At 48.2% G+C, this 17,707-nt stretch overlaps 1 protein-coding gene across 6 annotated transcripts in view; it reads left to right on the forward strand.

The window, feature by feature from the left end:
• ADAP2 (ArfGAP with dual PH domains 2) overlaps positions 1-10,107 on the forward strand; it is a 123,011-nt gene extending 112,904 nt beyond the window's left edge. The window contains exons 8-12 of one of the 6 annotated variants that reach the window (XM_066263298.1): positions 725-808; positions 4,383-4,445; positions 7,035-7,112; positions 7,998-8,128; positions 9,242-10,107. In XM_066263298.1, coding sequence (XP_066119395.1) covers positions 725-808; positions 4,383-4,445; positions 7,035-7,112; positions 7,998-8,128; positions 9,242-9,479 — 594 coding nt within the window. In that variant the 3' untranslated portion in view covers positions 9,480-10,107. Of the gene's footprint in view, positions 1-724; positions 809-1,289; positions 2,050-4,382; positions 4,446-7,034; positions 7,113-7,997; positions 8,227-9,241 lie in introns of those variants that run through there. The other 5 variants (XM_066263293.1, XM_066263295.1, XM_066263296.1 and 2 more) reach the window with 5 other exon arrangements.
• Positions 10,108-17,707: the final 7,600 nt, after the last annotated feature.

Below are 17,707 nucleotides of genomic sequence, written 5' to 3' on the forward strand. Positions count from 1 at the left end.
CTCAACAGATCTGCAGTTAGAAAATCACTCTGTCTACCTGGAGGAGGACTATCTGGAGAGCAGAGGCAGGCCAGCTAGATGAGCTGTTTGCCTGGTGAGATATGATGGTGACTACTCTGCTGAGGGATGCATTCTCCCAGAGTGACAGCAGAAGGTCTAAGCCAGCTTTGGCCTACATAGTACTCTAGGCAATGAGCACCTCCATTGGAGGAGCATCCCCAGATGCTTGAGCCCTGTCCCCCCCCCAAAAAAAAAGTCTCTGATGTCTGAGGACCCTTGCCCCTCAAAGTGTTTCCTACTGACCAGCATCACATCAACTTCAAGATTGTTAGGAATGTAGAATCTCAGGCCCCACCCACACCCACTGAATCCCTCCCTATCTGCATTGTAATGAGAGCCTCAGGTCATTCGTACACACAGGAGAAAATGTCAAGGACGGTCCTAGGCCATTGCATAACTCTCAGCAGTTTACCTTGGTCCTGTCCAATGACTCTGGGGAGCTCCCTGGCAGTGGCTTCCTGTTTGCTCAGGTGAGTCCCCCGACTCCCCGGGCTCTGGCATTGTCCCCTCAGGTCCTGTGATCAGCCCACAGGCCCCTGAGTGGAACTGGGGGTGTGTGCATGTGCTGAATGCATGTGCCCAGACCTGAAGACACAGCTACCTCCTGCCACCACACTCAGCCCCTCCCTGCTCCGTCTCACTGGCTGACTGTTTGTCTCCGCAGGAGATAGTGGACTGGTTCAATGCCCTCCGCGCAGCCCGTCTGCAATACCTAACGGCAGCCTTTCCTGAGCTCCCAGAGTCTGAGGTGAGCTAAAAGTGGACCCCAACTTCCGAGTTTCCTCTCTGCCACCTCCTCTCCTTGACTGCTGTCTTGAAGACACTCAGAGGCTAGACTAGGTTGGTTTGTAGGCAAGGCCTTGAGACTTGGGGTTGGGTACCTCAGAGAGAAACCAAAGGCCGTTTCTTGGGCCGGCTGGGGGACTGTGGCCTCACACAGGGCAAGGCGCCCTCCAGAAGGTGGGTCAGGCTCTTCCCTTCCAGACTCATGGCTTCGTTCACCATATTAAAGACTCAGGATTTGCGCATTTCTTCCTGACATGTTCTCCCTCTAAAACAGTGGTCCCCAACCCCTGGGCCGTGGACCGGTATTGGTCCGTGGGCCATTTGGTACTGGTCCGCAGAGAAAGAATAAATAACTTACATCATTTCCATCTTATTTATATTTAAGTCTGAACGATGTTTTATTTTTTTTTCTTTTCTTTTTTTTTTTTTGTATTTTTCTGAAGCTGGAAATGAGGAGAGACAGACAGACTCCCGCATGCGCCCGACCGGGATCCACCCGGCACACCCACCAGGGGCTACGTTCTGCCCACCAGGGGGCGATGCTCTGCCCCTCCGGGGCATCGCTTTGCCACGACCAGAGCCACTCTAGCGCCTGGGGCAGAGGCCAAGGAGCCATCCCCAGCGCCCGGGCCATCCCTGCTCCAATGGAGCCTTGGCTGCAGGAGGGGAAGAGAGAGACAGGGAGGAAGGAGGGGGTGGGGGGTGGAGAAGCAAATGGGCGCTTCTCCTATGTGCCCTGGCCGGGAATCGAACCCGGGTCCCCCACACGCCAGACCGACGCTCTACCACTGAGCCAACCGGCCAGGGCCACGATGTTTTATTTTTAAAAATGACCAGATTCCTTCTGTTACATCCGTCTAAACCTCACTCTTGATGCTTGTCTCGATCATGTGATACATTTATCTGTCCCATCCTAAAGGCTGGTCCGTGAAAATATTTTCTGACATTAAACCGGTCCGTGGCCCAAAAAAGGTTGGGGACCACTGCTCTAAAAGGTACAAACAATCCCTACCATGCTGCTTACAAAGGGCTTTAGAGCCCATTTTATGTCGTAATTTCTTTTATCTAGTAATCCTGTGGCAGGCAGTTAGGTGGGAGTGATTATTCCCATTTTGCTGATGAGAAACTGAGTCCCAGGAAAGTCACATAAATAACCCAAGTAGCTCTTCCCACTCTCCCATCCCCCTCTGTGCCCTTTCGCATCCTGGTCTTGTGAAGGCAGTGGGATCTTCCTCCTCGCAGCTCTGGCAGGCACAGTCTGCCTTTCCTGGCCGAGGCATTGGTGAGCCTGAGAACTCCATGGCGATTGCCTTCAGTTGTCTGGGGCACCCGTGTATGTCTCTCAGGCTTGGCCCGGAAGCCAACAGTGCGGGGCGGAGGACGCTACCTCGAGCCAGGAGGCCTGGGCTCTCATGGGTGTTCCGTCGCCAACTTGCTGTGTGACCAATGCAGGTCACATCACCTCTGCACATCTGTTTCCAGATCTGTAAGGTGACGGTTGAACTGGTCAACTTCAGGGTCCCTTCCAGCTTTGAGGTACTATGACCCGGTGTCTGTTGTAGGCCCTACTCTAGGAGGATTTTGTAAGTGACAGGAGTGGAGAGACCATATTGTCCCTGGTGCTGTCTTATTCCAAACTGGTAGGACCTCCTTGGAAGTCTAATGCTCCTTAATCGCAAAGTTTGCAGGGAGCCAAGTGCTTGGAATGGGGGTCCACTCCAGGCCCTGGGATGCACCAAGAGGGAAAGGCTCTGAAAGCGGTCCCAGCCCGGCCCGGGGCAGGGCGCTCCCAGTCTGCAGAGTCAGCACCCGGAACTGGTGAATCCACGTTCCTGTGGCCAGCGTGCTAGGAGTGCTGACTGCTGACTACAGAGGACAAAGTGCAGATGCTTGGCCTTATTTATCTGGGCTAGCTCTCCGACTTTGCTACCCCCCCCCCCCCCGCAGAGGAAATTGGCCTTTGGCCAACACCCTCAATGCCCGCTCGCCTCCCTCCTGTGCCATCGTGATGCCTTACCTACCCCCCCCCCCCCCCGTCTCCTCCCTGCCTGCCTCTGCACTGTCTTTCCTGTGGCTGTGTGAGGTCCTGGACAATCACGCAGGCCTGGTTCAAGCGTAGGGATCTAGATGCCAGAAACCCGGGGAGTCCTCGTGGGGTTTTGGTCCTGTGCTAAGGAATGCATGGACTCTGAAGTCGGAGAAGCTGACGCGTTACCTGGGGCAAGTCACCTTACGTCTCTGAGCCTCAGTTTACTCATCTGTCACCACAGGGACAATACCTACTTTCCAAGGCTATTGTGAGAATCCAGTGAGCCGAGGGGTCTAAGGCGCAGTAAAGAGGACCCCATCTACGTGGTTTTCCTTCTCCCAGCCATGTCCCTAGACCTAGACTAGCCCTGCCTCGACGCAGGTTCAGACTCCTGAGCAGTAAGGACTCTCTTTTTTTCTTTTCTTTTTTCCCAAATGAAGGAATAAAGCCTATATAATATGTTTTAGGAAAAAAGGAGTGCAATAGTTTATATTTTCAATTTTGGCTCAATTTCTCCCCTTTCAAACTTCCCATTCATGTTCCCCAGATCTCACTTCCCCTTTGCTTCTGCCCTGGACCCTGGAGCTCTGGAGAGCCGTCTCTGCTCTCAGAGGGCTGGGCTGTCATTGGAAGCTCTAGGCTTGCCGGATGACCCACTGGAGCAGAGGAGGCCAACATCACTTCCCGGGAGCTTCTCCGGAAACAGGAGGGCAAGTGGGAAGGGATTCTGGAGATCCCATCATTCAGTCTCCGTATTGGCTGAGACTGGAAACAGGCTCAGAGGGGTGTTAGGTTTCACCAAGGGAACACAGCCAGCTGAGGTCAGAACTGGAGCTAAAACCCAGGTCTCCTAACTCCTAGTCCAGAGCTTTCTCTACTTTCCCACTCTGTTGTCGCCTCCTTGGGGCTCGGTATCAGCATCCCCACCAATGACCAGGTTTGGCCAGGGACCCGATGAGAGGTTTGTTTATACTTTAGTGTCACAGTATAGTGTAGGAGTACCACTAGTGTCTGTCTGGTGTCCATCAGCCCTCAGTGTAAATCCCAGACCTCCATCCCACCAGCAATGTGACTTTGGGAGTACCCTTGACCACTATACAGTTGTCCGAAGAGGATGATAATATTCACCAGCTCACGAAGTGGTTGAGAATTGCTCCCAGAGCCCGATGCACAATAGACCTAGAGGAGACCCTGACAGCAGGAGCGTCTCCTCAGAGCCTTGTCTGTGTCTACCTCCTGAGGTTATTGAAACAGTCCTTAAATCAAGTCCTAACCCAAGACTGAACTGTACTGGGAAGCCCTGCAAACATCTGAGGTGCTGTCGTCTGGCTCTGTTGAAATATTAATATTGCATCAATACCATGTTCCAATTATAACCCCATGAACCGTGAGCACACATCCTTCCCCATTCCAAACTTCCCCTTTGTTGGGGAGCCAACTTCAGTGGGGAACCCTGAACCACTGGGGTGTGATTCAGGGGGTCAGTGTATGTCTCTTTCCCCCATAGCTCGTGCCCCTCATTACCAGGAACTACCTCAAACAAGGCTTCATGGAAAAGACCGGCCCGAAGGTACATTCTACTGATCTCCAGGGACTTTCTTGGCCCCTGTCCCAGCAGGCAATGGGGCAGAATTTGGGAGGCGGAACAATGAGGGAAAGGAAGTGAATCAATGTGCGTGAGTTCCTGGAGCCAAAGACCAAGTGGTCAGCTGGCCAGTGTTGCTGAGGGTGCTCCTCCCTACGATGGGACCTTCTCCCTCCTTATCCACCCCACCGGCCGCTTCTTTCCTCTTAACTTCACCTAACTGACCCCACCCCTGGGAGAGCACAGCTGAAGGCAGCTCCTTGGGAATCAGCGTTTGCCTTTTCCAGAACTGTGTGCTCTGTGTTGGGCTCCTCCTGTGACTGTCCTGGTGAATCAGGGGCTAGAGATTAGTCTGAGAAACCACGCCTATGCACCCATGCCTGGGTGCCCATGTGGCCACGCCCCTCCCCAGCACCAACGTGGCCTCTGCTCTCGTTTACAAAACCTGTCCCAACCCCTCAGGGGCTGCTTATCCCCACCTATCTATGAAGGGAAGGGAGCCTAAAGACTTCTTTGTCTCCCATGAAGTTCCAGGGGGTGGATGTTTGTGGGCATGTCAGACCCAGCCTGAGCATTGAGGGGAATGAGGCTCAAAGTCAGAAGTCTGGCTAGAGAGGGTGCAGTAGTTCTGAGAAGAAAGGGGAAGGGAGGAGGAGAAGAGAAACGGAAGGGAGAAGTAGAGGGAGCTCCCTAATAAAAACTCCCAAAGCGGCAGCATCCCAGTGTTTTATGTGTGGGGTTTTGTTTGTTTGTTTGTTTGGTTTTTTTTGTGAGAGACAGACAGGGACAGACAGACAGGAAGGGAGAGAGATGAGAAGCATTAACTCAGGAGTAGTCAACCTTTTATTTATTTATTTATTTATTAAAGATTTTATTTATCCATTTTTATTAAGGGGGGGAAGAGAGAGAGAGAGAGAGAGAAGAAAGAGTTAGAGAGAACAGGGGGAGGAGCAGGAAGCATCAACTCCCATATGTGCTTTGACCAGGCAAGCCCAGGGTTTCGAACCGGCAACCTCAGCATTTCCAGGTCGATGCTTTATCCACTGCGCCACCACAGGTCAGGTGGTAGTTCAACCTTTTTATACCTACCGCCCATTTTTGTATCTCTGTTAGTAGTAAAATTTTCTAACTGCCCACCGATTCCACAGTAATGGTGATTTATAAAGTAGGGAAGTAACTTTATAAAATTTATAAAGCAGAGTTACAGCAAGTTAAGGCATACAATAATAATTACCAAGTACTTTATATCGGATTTTCGCTAAGTTTGGCAGAATAAATCTTTATAAAACAACTTACTATAGTTAAATCTATCTTTTTATTTATACTTTGGTTGCTCTGCTACCGCCCACCATGAAAGCTGGAATGCCCACTAGTGGGTGGTGGGGACCAGGTTGACTACCACTGCATTAACTCATAGTTGTGGCACCTTTAGGTGTTTATTGATTGCTTTCTCATGTGTGCCTTGACTGGGGGCTCCAGCTGAGCCAGTGACTCCTTGCGCAAGCCAGCGACCTTGGGCTTCAAGCCAGTGCCCATGGGGTCATGTCTGTGATCCTGCGCTCAAGTCAGTGACCTCGAGGTTTCGAACATAGCTCCTCAGCATTCCAGGTTGACACTCTATCCACAGGGGTCCCCAAACTTTTTACACAGGGGGCCAGTTCACTGTCCCTCAGACCGTTGGAGGGCCGCCACATACAGTGCTCCTCTCACTGACCACCAATGAAAGAGGTGCCCCTTCCGGAAGTGCAGCGGGGACCGGATAAATGGCCTCAGGGGGCTGCATGCGGACCACTGGCTGTAGTTTGGGGATGCCTGCTCTATCAACTGCACCACTGTCTGTGTGGTCAGGCCCCAATGGTTTTTTTTTTTAAGGTGAAATATGTTGCCAGGATGGTTGTTAAGACTACTGGGAAAGCCCTGGCCAGGTAACTGAGTTGGTTAGAATATCATCTTGATATGCCAAAAGTTGTGGGTTCGATCCTTGGTCAGGGCACATACAAGAATTAACCAATGACAGCATGAATAAGTGGAACAACAAATCAATGTTTCTCTCCCTTCCTCTCTCTCTCTAAAAAAAGAAAGAAAGAAAGAAAGAAAGAAAGAAAGAAAGAAAGAAAGAAAAAAAAGAAAGAGACCACAGGGCAGGTGTTAAGCAATCAGTATGAAAAGAAGCCTCAGTCAGCTTGAAAAGTCGTCAGAGGGCTGTGGTTCTTGCCCTCGGCCTCTCTTCCCCCTGACTGAGGTCAGACTTGGGCCGAGGCCAGCACTCTCAGCACTGCTGAGCAGTAGCCACTTCTGATTTCCCCAGCTTACTTCTTCTGAGACTTCTTGTCCACAGCCTGAGAAAGAGGAAAAGCAAGTACATCTTCCAACCCACAGCCGCACCTGAAGGTGGGGGGCGGGGGGGAGGCTGGCAGGGGTGAAGAGGTGGGTAGACCTCTTAGAGTGCAAAGGCCTCAGGGAGGGGCACTGGGGTGACTGTGGAGCAGGGGCTGGCCTGCTTCTTGGCCTAGTCCAGACTGGCCCTGTGACCTTTGTGCTTCCCAACTTGGTACCAGGTTCTCTCTTTTGCAGCAGAGAGAACCTTTCAAGAAAAGGTGGTTCGCTCTGGACGCCCAGGAACGAAGGCTGCTCTATTACAAGAACCCACTGGTAAGAGCCACTGCTGGCTTTTCCCCAGTTCACCCCAAGACAAAGGTGGGGTCAGTGCTGGTCAGGGACTGTGGGGAAGCTACAGGGCTGGAGAAACCTGGCGAGGGACACAGCCCCAGCTTTGCTTGTCTCTAAGTCACCTCCTGCGCACGAAGCTGTCTCTCCTCTTAGCCACAGGAAGTCCTTCATGTGTATCCAGCATGGTGCCAATGTTAAACAGGTTCTTTCTCATCTTCTAGCCTCCAGGCCCACTTCTAACCAGAAGGCCGGGAAGGATAGTGGTTAGGAGTGTGGGCTCTTCCACACAGCTGTCTGGGCTCTGGTTTCGGCCCTGCTACTTTTATCTTTATTTATTTTCTTTTTGTTTATTTTTATTTGAATTTATTGGGATGAGACTGGTTCACAAAACCATACAGCTTTCAAGTGTGCAACCCAGTAGCACACCACCTGCATGGCCCTCCTACGTTCAGGGGTGTGCCTTGGACAAAGGACTTAGGTCTGCGTGCCTCAGTTTCCTCCTCGGAAAACAGGCTTAGTGACAGTCCTCCCTGAGAGTCGCCACGAGGGTTAGATGAGGTGCTATGTGTACAGCACTTGAATTCCATCGCATCGCTAGCTAGCTCTCCATAAAAACTTGAGTACCATGTTAACAGATGATGTGTGTGATTTCTTTTACAGTTTTAGCCTTTCAAATTCTGGGTTCCACCTAGGAGAAATCCCCACCAGAGACACACACCCCTCCCCACTTCTTTCTAAAATAGAGCTGGGGACGTGCGTGTATAAAAATTAATTAAATAAATAAAATTGAGCTGGGGGGGCTGTCATGGCTGCGGGTGCCTCTCTGCCCAGGTGTGCCTCAGATGACCACATGCCCTCTATTTTCAGGACGCCTTTGAGCAGGGCCAGGTGTTCCTCGGGAGCCAGGAGCAGGGGTACGAGGTGAAGGAAGACCTGCCCAAGGGCATCCGAGGGAACCGCTGGAAAGCTGGCCTCACCATCGTCACCCCAGAGCGCAGGTTCCTCTTCACTTGCCCCAACGAGAAGGAGCAGCGGGAGTGGCTGGAGAGTTTTCGGGATGTCCTCTCCCGCCCCTTGACAGCTTTCCACCTCCTCCGTAAGACGCAGGGCCTGGAGATTGCTCTTTTGGCCAAAGGCAGGGGGCAGAAAGAGGATTCTTCACTTGGGTTCAGCTGTGAGCCCTGAGGCTGAGGGCATGTCTCCTGACTTCACTTCTCCTTTTCTTCTCTTCCTGCCAAAGAAAAGTACAGACAGTGGACATTACTGTCAGAAAGTCCTCTGTCTGCACTGAGTTCCTCCTTCGGGAGCCCTTCCCCAATAGCTTCTGGAGGACTTGCTCTGGCAGAGCCTCGTTGGGTCCCCTTCTCTACTCTGCTGAGTCCGGGGGCTGAGCAGCCTCTCTCTCATTCCTCTAGCCCCCTTCTCTTAAGATACTGTTCTCTTGAGAAAAGCCTGGCCTATTATTATTAGCTCAGGTCACACCCTGCTGGGAAGCTCCCAGGATTCTGGATTCCTCCCCACACACTGTGGGAAGGCTATTTTTAGTGCCCTTTTCTCTGGGTCCTCCCTTCTGTCTGCCCTTGTCCTGCTCCCCACTTCACCCTAGATGTGTTACAAGTAGGCCTTCCTATCTGCCAACAGTCCTGTGAATAAAGGGGAGACATTCTCAGCAAGAGCAGGAAGCTTCTGGCCCAGGCCCTGGCTTCTGGGTCCCCAAGGAGAAGTTCTGTGTGTGGAAAAGTACAGGCTGAGCAAGTGACTCCGCACAGCCCCCCTGGGAGAAACCCTCGTGCCCTCTGAATCTGACCAGTGTAAACACAAACTCTTCACTTTCCGAAACCTCAGCGCCTCTGAAACAAGCTCGGACACTGTCAGCAAAGCACATCAGCTGATGCTTCCCTTTCCCTTAGGGCCTGTGAGTCTGAGACTCTCTGTGTCTGTGTCTCTCACTCTATGCTCTTCTCCTCTTCTCTGGTGTGTGTGTCCCCTCCATCTCTCACCCTTTCAGTGCTTTCTTCATTCTGGTTCTCCTTGTCCCATGCTGTTCTTTCCATCCTGTAGGACTGCATCGGCACGGTCACCCCCTCATCCTTCTTCTTTATCCTTTGCAGCAGCATCCACAGAGAGTGGCCACAGCAGCAGGTGACCCACTGGCCATGGGAGCCCCTGGTGGGAAGGAGGAGTTCTCAGCTCACGCTTGGTCACCCAGCAGGAGTGCCCCGCAGTTGGCAGCCATTGCTGGCAGTGAACGCTGCCTTTACATGCCGGCTCCCTGGACCTTACCACGGCCCAGCCCTGGGGGGCTGGGGATCTGGTGTATGTCCTCAAGGCCTGCGACATCTGCAGTGAAGGCGCTGCAATGGAAAGCCCCCCACAGCATCACAGTCAGTGACATGCTTGCCGCCCTCAAAAAGTTTAATCTGACTCTAACCATGAGGAAATAAACAAATCTATGTTAGGACACATTCTGCAAAACAACTGGCCTGGTCTCTTCAAAAATGTCAACATCATGACAGATAAAGTAGTGTGGAAACTGTTCTAGGTTATTAAAGGAGACTAGAGAGCAACACAAGGCAACTTGTGGTTCTTGATTGGATCCTGGATTTTAAAAAACAGCTATCAAGGACATAAATTTGGATATGGATGTATATTAGCAAGTGGTACTGTAAGACTGTGATAATTATGTTGTATTTGTGTAGGAGAATGCTCTTGTTCTTAGGGGATATATATGAAAGGGGACAGGAGTAAATATCATTTTCTGTCTACAACTGACTCTTCAATAATTCAATTAAAAAATAAGTGTGCCTGACCTGTGGTGGCGCAATGGATAAAGTGTCAACCTGGAATGCTGAGGTCGCTGGTTCAAAGCCCCAGGCTTGCCTAGTCAAGGCATATATGGGAGTTGATGCTTTCTGCTTCTCCCCCTTTCTCTCTCTCTGTCTCCTCTCTCTAAAATGAATAAAAATAAATAAGTGTATGTGTACATGTATATGTATAGAATATGCACATATATATAGGAAGTCTATACATATATGTACTATATATACTATATGCGTGGAAGACGGAGAATACATACACATATACACACACTCGGGGGAGGGGAGACAGAGCTGCTGTGCAAAATGTTAGCAACTGATGAATCTAGACCAGCAATTTTCAACATTTTTCATCTCATGGAACACATAAACTAATACCTCAAATTCTGCAGCCCACCAAAATATGTATTATTTTCTGATCTTACTAAAAATAGGTATAATTTTGACTTGCTCACACTGGACAGATACTGTTGTGTTGGCCGTAGTCATTTTTTTTTTATTTGACAATCTAAGAGAATAGAGGTCAGTGCCCCCAACTAGTTAGTATTTCATGTTTTAAAAATTCTTGCCTGACCTGTTGGTGGTGCAGTGGATAAAGCATCGACTTGGAACACTGAGGTCACCAGTTTGAAACCCTGGGCTTGCCCGGTCAGTCAAGGCACACATGGGAGTTGATGCTTCCTATTCCTCCGCCCCCCCTTCTCTCTCTCTCTTTCCTCTCTAAAATAAATAAAACCTTTAAACTAACTAAATAAATAAATAAAAATTCTTGTGGTGCCTGACCAGGCAGTGGCACAGTGGATAGAGTGTTGGACTGGGACGCGGAGATACCCGGTTTTGAAACCCCGAGGTCACCGGCTTGAGCACGAGCTCATCCAGCTTGAGCATGGGCTCACCAGCTTATGCAAGGAATCGCTGGCTTGAGCCCAAAGTCACTGGCTTGAGCAAGGGATCACTTGGTCTGCTGTAGCCCCCCAGTCAAGACACATATGAGAAAACAACCACTGAACAACTAAGGAGCTGCAACGAAGTATTGAGGCTTTTCATCTCTCCCCCTTCCTGTCTGTCTGTCTGTCCCCATCTGTTCCTCTCTCTAACACTCTCTCTCTCTCTGTCAAAAAAAAAATTCTTGTGGTACACCAATTGAAAATCGATCTAGATGAAATATAGATGGGTCTTTATTGTCCTATTCATGCAAACGTTCTATCGATTTGAAAGTGTTCAAATTAAAAATATAGGGGGAAAATTTTTAAACATCCTCTTTTCACTGCTAAAATATGTTCTCTTTCCATGAGTCAAAAAAGTTCCTAGGAGAGTTCTATCTTTGTTCACATCTTAGAAGAAATAAATGCCTAGATGATACAGAAAGCCAGTGTCTGCACTGATCACCACTGCACTCCGGAAGGAAAGAAGGCACCGAGGACCCCAGGGCGGAGCAGTTCCACCCATGTGTGGGGTCTGGCCTTACCACCAACTTGAGCCTGTTGGAAAACTCACTTCCCCACCTCTGTGCCTTGGCTTTTCTCTTTCAGATGAGGAAGTTGTACTAACTATTGAATTCAATGGAAGCAACACATATTTTGAGCACCTCCAAGGTGCCAGGCTCTGTGTCAAGCCCAGGGAATAGGCAGGAACCAGATGATGTGGTCCCTGCAGTCACAGGTAACAGGCTGTTGGGGGCAGCCATTACACAGGGCAGGATAAGGAGGCAAGTGTTCAGAAAGGGGAAGTACTGGCTGCCATGGGAGCATGTGGCGGGTTACCCTCACTGAGGGGGCGAGGGGAACCTCCCTCTCCAGAAAATGACGACAGTGGAAGCTTAAAACTATACACAGTATTTAGAGGTGAGTCAAAAGGAGTAGGATGGCCCTGGCCGGTTGGCTCAGCGGTAGAGCGTCGGCCTAGCGTGCGGAGGACCCGGGTTCGATTCCCGGCCAGGGCACACAGGAGAAGCGCCCATTTGCTTCTCCACCCCTCCGCCGTGCTTTCCTCTCTGTCTCTCTCTTCCCCTCCCGCAGCCAAGGCTCCATTGGAGCAAAGATGGCCCCGGGCACTGGGGATGGCTCTGTGGCCTCTGCCTCAGGCGCTAGAGTGGCTCTGGTCGCAACATGGCGACGCCCAGGATGGGCAGAGCATCGCCCCCTGGTGGGCAGAGCGTTGCCCCTGGTGGGCGTGCCGGGTGGATCCCGGTCGGGCGCATGCGGGAGTCTGTCTGACTGTCTCTCCCTGTTTCCAGCTTCAGAAAAATGAAGGAAAAAAAAAAAAAAAGGAGTAGGATGCAGAAAACACTCTTGGCTCAGGTAAGAAAATGTCTAAAGACCGTAGATGGGAAAGAGAACTGGAAGAAAACTTGAATGGCTGAGATATTATGGAAATTAATCACTAGGGTCTTGGCTTAATGATTCTTTGTTTCTTCAAGTGATGTGTAGAAAGACATCAGGTGTTCTCTCTTCATTTCGGTGGATACCTAGAAGGTAGGGATGGTCTTTAAGAGATTCTCTGCTTTTTTTGTGGTATTTTCCTTTGGATCCCCCTATCAGAGGACAAGCAGCATCATCCAGATGTCATTTCTGAGTCTTCTTGACTGCCCAGATAGAGTAGGAACTGCTTCCTCTTCTGGTTCCTTATGCACTTTGAAAATGTCTGTTTCAACGCCTACTGGGTTGCGTATTGAGAGTCAGTCTGCCTTTTTTATTTTCCACCTCCTGTGAGCTTTGTTGACTGCACTCTGCTAAGTTTCAACGGTGAGAAAATAAAGGCATAGTTCTAACTTCAAGGATCCTATGGTCCAGAGGGAAATAAAAGTAGACAGTAACAAAGCCACTTGAAAGAAATTGAGATTCTTAGGAGCCTCTCAAAGGGGCAGAGAACTAATACAAGAAATGATGATAATGTCCCAGTGAAATGGAGTGCCTGGCATCTGGTTTGAACAAAAAAGCTCACCAGCTTGGACCCAAGGTCACTGGCTCGAGCAAGGGGTTACTTGGTCTGCTGAAGGCCCGCTGTCAAGGCACATATGAGAAATCAATCAATGAACAACTAAGGTGTTGCAACAAAAAAACTGATGATTGATGCTTCTCATCTCTCCGTTCCTGTCTGTCCCTATCTATCCCTCTTTCTGACTCTCTCTGTTTCTGTAAAAAAAAAAAGTGTTTATAATATATTTATGGCCTGACCTGTGGTGGTGCAGTGGATAAAGCGTCGACCTGGAAATGCTGAGGTCACCGGTTCAAAACCCTGGGCTTGCCTGGTCAAGGCACATATGGGAGTTGATGCTTCCAGCTCCTCCCCCCCTTCTCTCTCTTTGTCTCTCCTCTCTCTCTCCCTCTCTATCTCTCTCTCTCTCTGTCTCTCCCTCTCCTCTCTAAAATGAATAAATAAAAAATAAATAAAAATTAAAAATAAAAAAAAAGAAATGGAGTCCTGGTTTTGGTTGGTTTCTGAGGTATGGCTGGATCTATGTCTGGGTTCCCCGAGGATTCCTTTATATTCTTACATTAAATCCTCTTCTGCCTTTTGATTTGTTAGTACGAGGAAGTTTCTGTTACTTGAGTCAGCCCTGCCTAATAAATGTCTTCAAAAGAGGTTTAGCTATGCTGAATTCTAACGAATGATTAGAAGATACTTGGGTTGGGGTCAGGGAAGGAAGAGAAAGAAGTGTGTACAGACAAGAAAGAACATGACTGTTCTGGAAACTTCAAATAATTGATTATGGCTAGAGCACAGGTGGTTGGGGAGGAATAGGAACAGACTGGACGGGGTCCTGGCTGGGTAGCTCCAGAACATTGTCCTGATAAACCAAGGTTGCAGGTTCAATCCCTGGTCAGGACACGTAACAAGAATCAACCAATGAATGCATAAATAAGTGAAATAACAAATCAAAGTTTCTCTCTTTCTTGCCCTTCCTCTCTCTCTAAAAGTCAGTAAGTAAAATAAAAGAACTAATGCAAGTTCTAGAAATGAAAAATATAATATGCGAGCCCTAGTCTGATAGCTCAGTTGGTTAGAGCATCATCCCAATAAGCAGAAGTTGTAGGATTGATCCCTGGTCAGGGCACAAACAGGAACAGATTGATGTTTCTGTCTGTCTGTCTCTCTCCTCTCCTCTCTCTCTAAAATCAATAAATTAAAAAAAAATGTAAAGTATAATATGTGAAAATAAATTCAACTCAATAGTATATTGGAAATGACAGAATCCATTAACTTGAAAATAGATCAATGGAAATTATTCAATCTGAAAAATAGGGGGTGGGAGAGATTGAAGAACTGAAAAGAAAACCTCAGTGACTTGTGGGACAATATCAAAAGCTCTAATTTACATAAAGAGAAGAGCAAGATATTGGAAAATTGATGTATAACAATGATAATAAAAATTTAACATATTGAAATTGAAATAATGCAGCTAATGTAGTAATTAAAGGGAAAGGCATAAGAATCAATGACCCAATCTGGTGTACTGCTCAATGTAGTGACCACTAAGCCACGTGTTGTCATTAGGCATTGAAATGTGACTAAGGCAACTAAGGAACTAAATTCTAATTTATTTAATTTTATCTAATTTATTTTATTAAATTTGTTAATTTTTTTTAGAGAGAGAGAGGAAGGGAAAAAGAAAGACAGAAACATTGATCTATTTCTGTATGTGCCCTGACCAGGACTGAATTGGTCGCCTTTGCATATTGGGATGATGCTCTAACCAACTAGCTATTTAGCCAGGGCTCTAATTTTATTTTTTAATTTTAAAAAATTTATTGATTGATTTTAGAGAGAGAGAGAGAGAGAAAGGGAAAACATCAATTAGTTACTTCACTTTTTATGCATAATTGGTTGCTTCTTGTATGTTCCCTGACTGGGATTAAACCTGCAATCTTGGCATATGGGGATGATGTTCTAACCAACTGAGCTACCAGACCACAGTATTAAATGCATTTTTAAAAGAACTAGCCTGGCCCTGGCTGGTTGGTTCAGTGGTAGAGTGTTGACTCAGTGTGTGGATGGCCTGGGTTTGATTCCCAGTCAAGGCACTAAGAAGAGCTCAGTTGCTGAGCAATGGAGCAATGCCCCAGATAGGCAGAGCATCACCCCCTAGTCGGCTTGCTCGGAGGATACCAGCCAGGACGCATGTAGGATTCTGTCTCTGCCACCCCTCCTCTCACTGAATTAAAAAAAAAAAAAAAAGAGCCAGCCCATCCATCTCATTAGAGCTATAATTCCAATAACATTTTTACTTTTTCTTTAAAAATTATTTATATAAATTTACAATATATTTGTTTCAATTGACTGCTAATAATTGTGATAATTGATCTGTAAAAAATTTAATGAACCTTTTTGTCATAAGTAAACATTTAAAATTTACATATGTATACATATTTTTTTCAAAGAATTATTATAAAGTGATAAAAGTGATTAGCAAATGATAAAAGGCTTTATGCATATATTACCTTAGAATGTAGTTCTGCAGAGAAAATGGAATAGAGATGAAAGTTCAAGAAGATGAAAGAATGATATAATTTCTAATGTAAATGAAAAACTTGTTCATGTATTTTTACAGCTAGGGCTAACTACCTCCATCCTTTCTCCTTTCTTGTAACCACTGAATATCTTTGCTTAAATCTTTTAGGAGGTGTCCAAGAATAAAGTTTGAAGATCACTGTTAATTTACTCTCCAAAAAGTTTCGTGCGCCCTGACCAGGCAGTGGTGCAGTGGATAGAGTGTCAGACTTGGACGCAGAGGACCCAGGTTCGAAACTCCGAGATCACTGGCTTGAGCACAGGCTCATCTGGCTTGAGCATGGGATCATAGATGTGACCCCATGGTTGCTGGCTTGAGCCCAAAGGTCGCTGGCTTGAAGCCCAGGTCAATGGCTTGAGCAAGGGGTCACTCATTCTGCTGTAGCCCCCCCAGTCAAGGCACATATGAGAAAGCAATCAATGAACAACTAAGTTGCTGCAACGAAGACTGATGCTACTCATCTCACTCCCTTCCTGTTTGTCTATTCCTATCTGTACCTCTCTATCTCTCTGTCTCTGTCTCAAAAAAAAAAAAGTTGTGTGTGTAGGCCCTGGCCGGTTGGCTCAGTGGTAGAGCGTTGGCCTGGTGTGCAGAAGTCCCGGGTTCGATTCCTGGCCAGGGCACACAGGAGAAGCGCCCATCTGCTTCTCCACCCCTCCCCCTCTCCTTCCTCTCTGTCTCTCTCTTCCCCTCCCGCAGCCAAGGCTCCACTGGAGCAAAGATGACCCGGGTGCTGGGAATGGCTCCTTGGCCACTGCCCCGGGCGCTAGAGTGGCTCTGGTCACAGCGGACCGACGCCCCAGAGGGGCAGAGCGTCGCCCCCTGGTGGGCGTGCCAGGTGGATCCCGGTTGGGCGCATGCGGGAGTCTGTCTGACTGTCTCTCCCCATTTCCAGCTTCAGAAAAATACAAAAAAAAAAAAAAAAAGTTGTGTGTGTAATGGAGAAGAGGGGTGGTAAATAGAGGGAGGCTTATTGGAAAGAAAATTTTATTTTTTAAGATAAAAGGTTTGAACATGTGTGTTTGGTATCATGCCCATTTTTTCAGAAAAGAGCAGCAGAAAGAAGCTATAAGTTTACCCCAAATGAGGTGACCCTGAAACTAAATTCAGGTAATTATGTACTGCTCACAAAAATTAGAAGATATTTCGGCCCTGGCCGGTTGGCTCAGCGGTAGAGCGTCGGCCTAGCGTGCGGAGGACCCGGGTTCGATTCCCGGCCAGGGCACATAGGAGAAGCGCCCGTTTGCTTCTCCACCCCTCCGCCGCGCTTTCCTCTCTGTCTCTCTCTTCCCCTCCCGCAGCCAAGGCTCCATTGGAGCAAAGATGGCCCGGGCGCTGGGCATGGCTCTGTGGCCTCTGCCTCAGGCGCTAGAGTGGCTCTGGTCGCAATATGGCGACACCCAGGATGGGCAGAGCATCGCCCCCTGGGGGGCAGAGCACCGCCCCTGGTGGGCGTGCCGGGTGGATCCCGGTCGAGCGCATGCGGGAGTCTGTCTGACTGTCTCTCCCTGTTTCCAGCTTCAGAAAAATGAAAGAAAAAAAAAAAAAAAAAAAAAATTAGAAGATATTTCAAAATGAATATGAAGCAATAAAAAATGCATTTGATTTTTTTTATTAAACAAGAACATCAGAAAAGCAAATGACAAGTCAAAGAATGTTGTTCAATTATGCCAATGAGATACAAAACCAACTTTTATTTCATTGGTGAAAATGCACTATATACAAAAGGCTGAAAGTACTGGAGTGTCTACCTGCACATTCCCTGATCCCCTAATTTTTGTGAGCAGTGTAGTTTATCCTTGAACCACAGGGGTTTGAACTGTGGGGGTCTGCAGATGCGGAAGGCCAACTGTATACAGTGATATATGTAGTCATTTTATACAGAGGACTTGAGCATCTGCATCAGTGGATTTTTGCATCCACGGAGGTCCTGGAACCAATCCTTCCTCACACGGATACTGGGGGACAGCTAGGTTTTGGGGAAGTAAAAAGTTATATGTGAATTTTTGACTGCCCAGGGGTTGGTGACCCTGAGTTGTTCAAGGGTCAATTAGATATTAGTCAGACTAGGTTATGCTGCAGCAACAAGCACCCACTAAATCTCAGTTAACTGAACATACCTCAAATTTATTTCTCTCCTTTACTATACATCCTAGTGTAGATTGGCAGGGGGTCTGCTCATCTCAGCCACCCCAAGACCCAGGCCACCAGATGATGGTTTCATCTTATAGTCGGGGCAGTTGGAAGAA

This window comes from Saccopteryx bilineata, chromosome 2 (assembly GCF_036850765.1).
Source record: "Saccopteryx bilineata isolate mSacBil1 chromosome 2, mSacBil1_pri_phased_curated, whole genome shotgun sequence".
NCBI lineage: Eukaryota > Metazoa > Chordata > Mammalia > Chiroptera > Emballonuridae > Saccopteryx > Saccopteryx bilineata.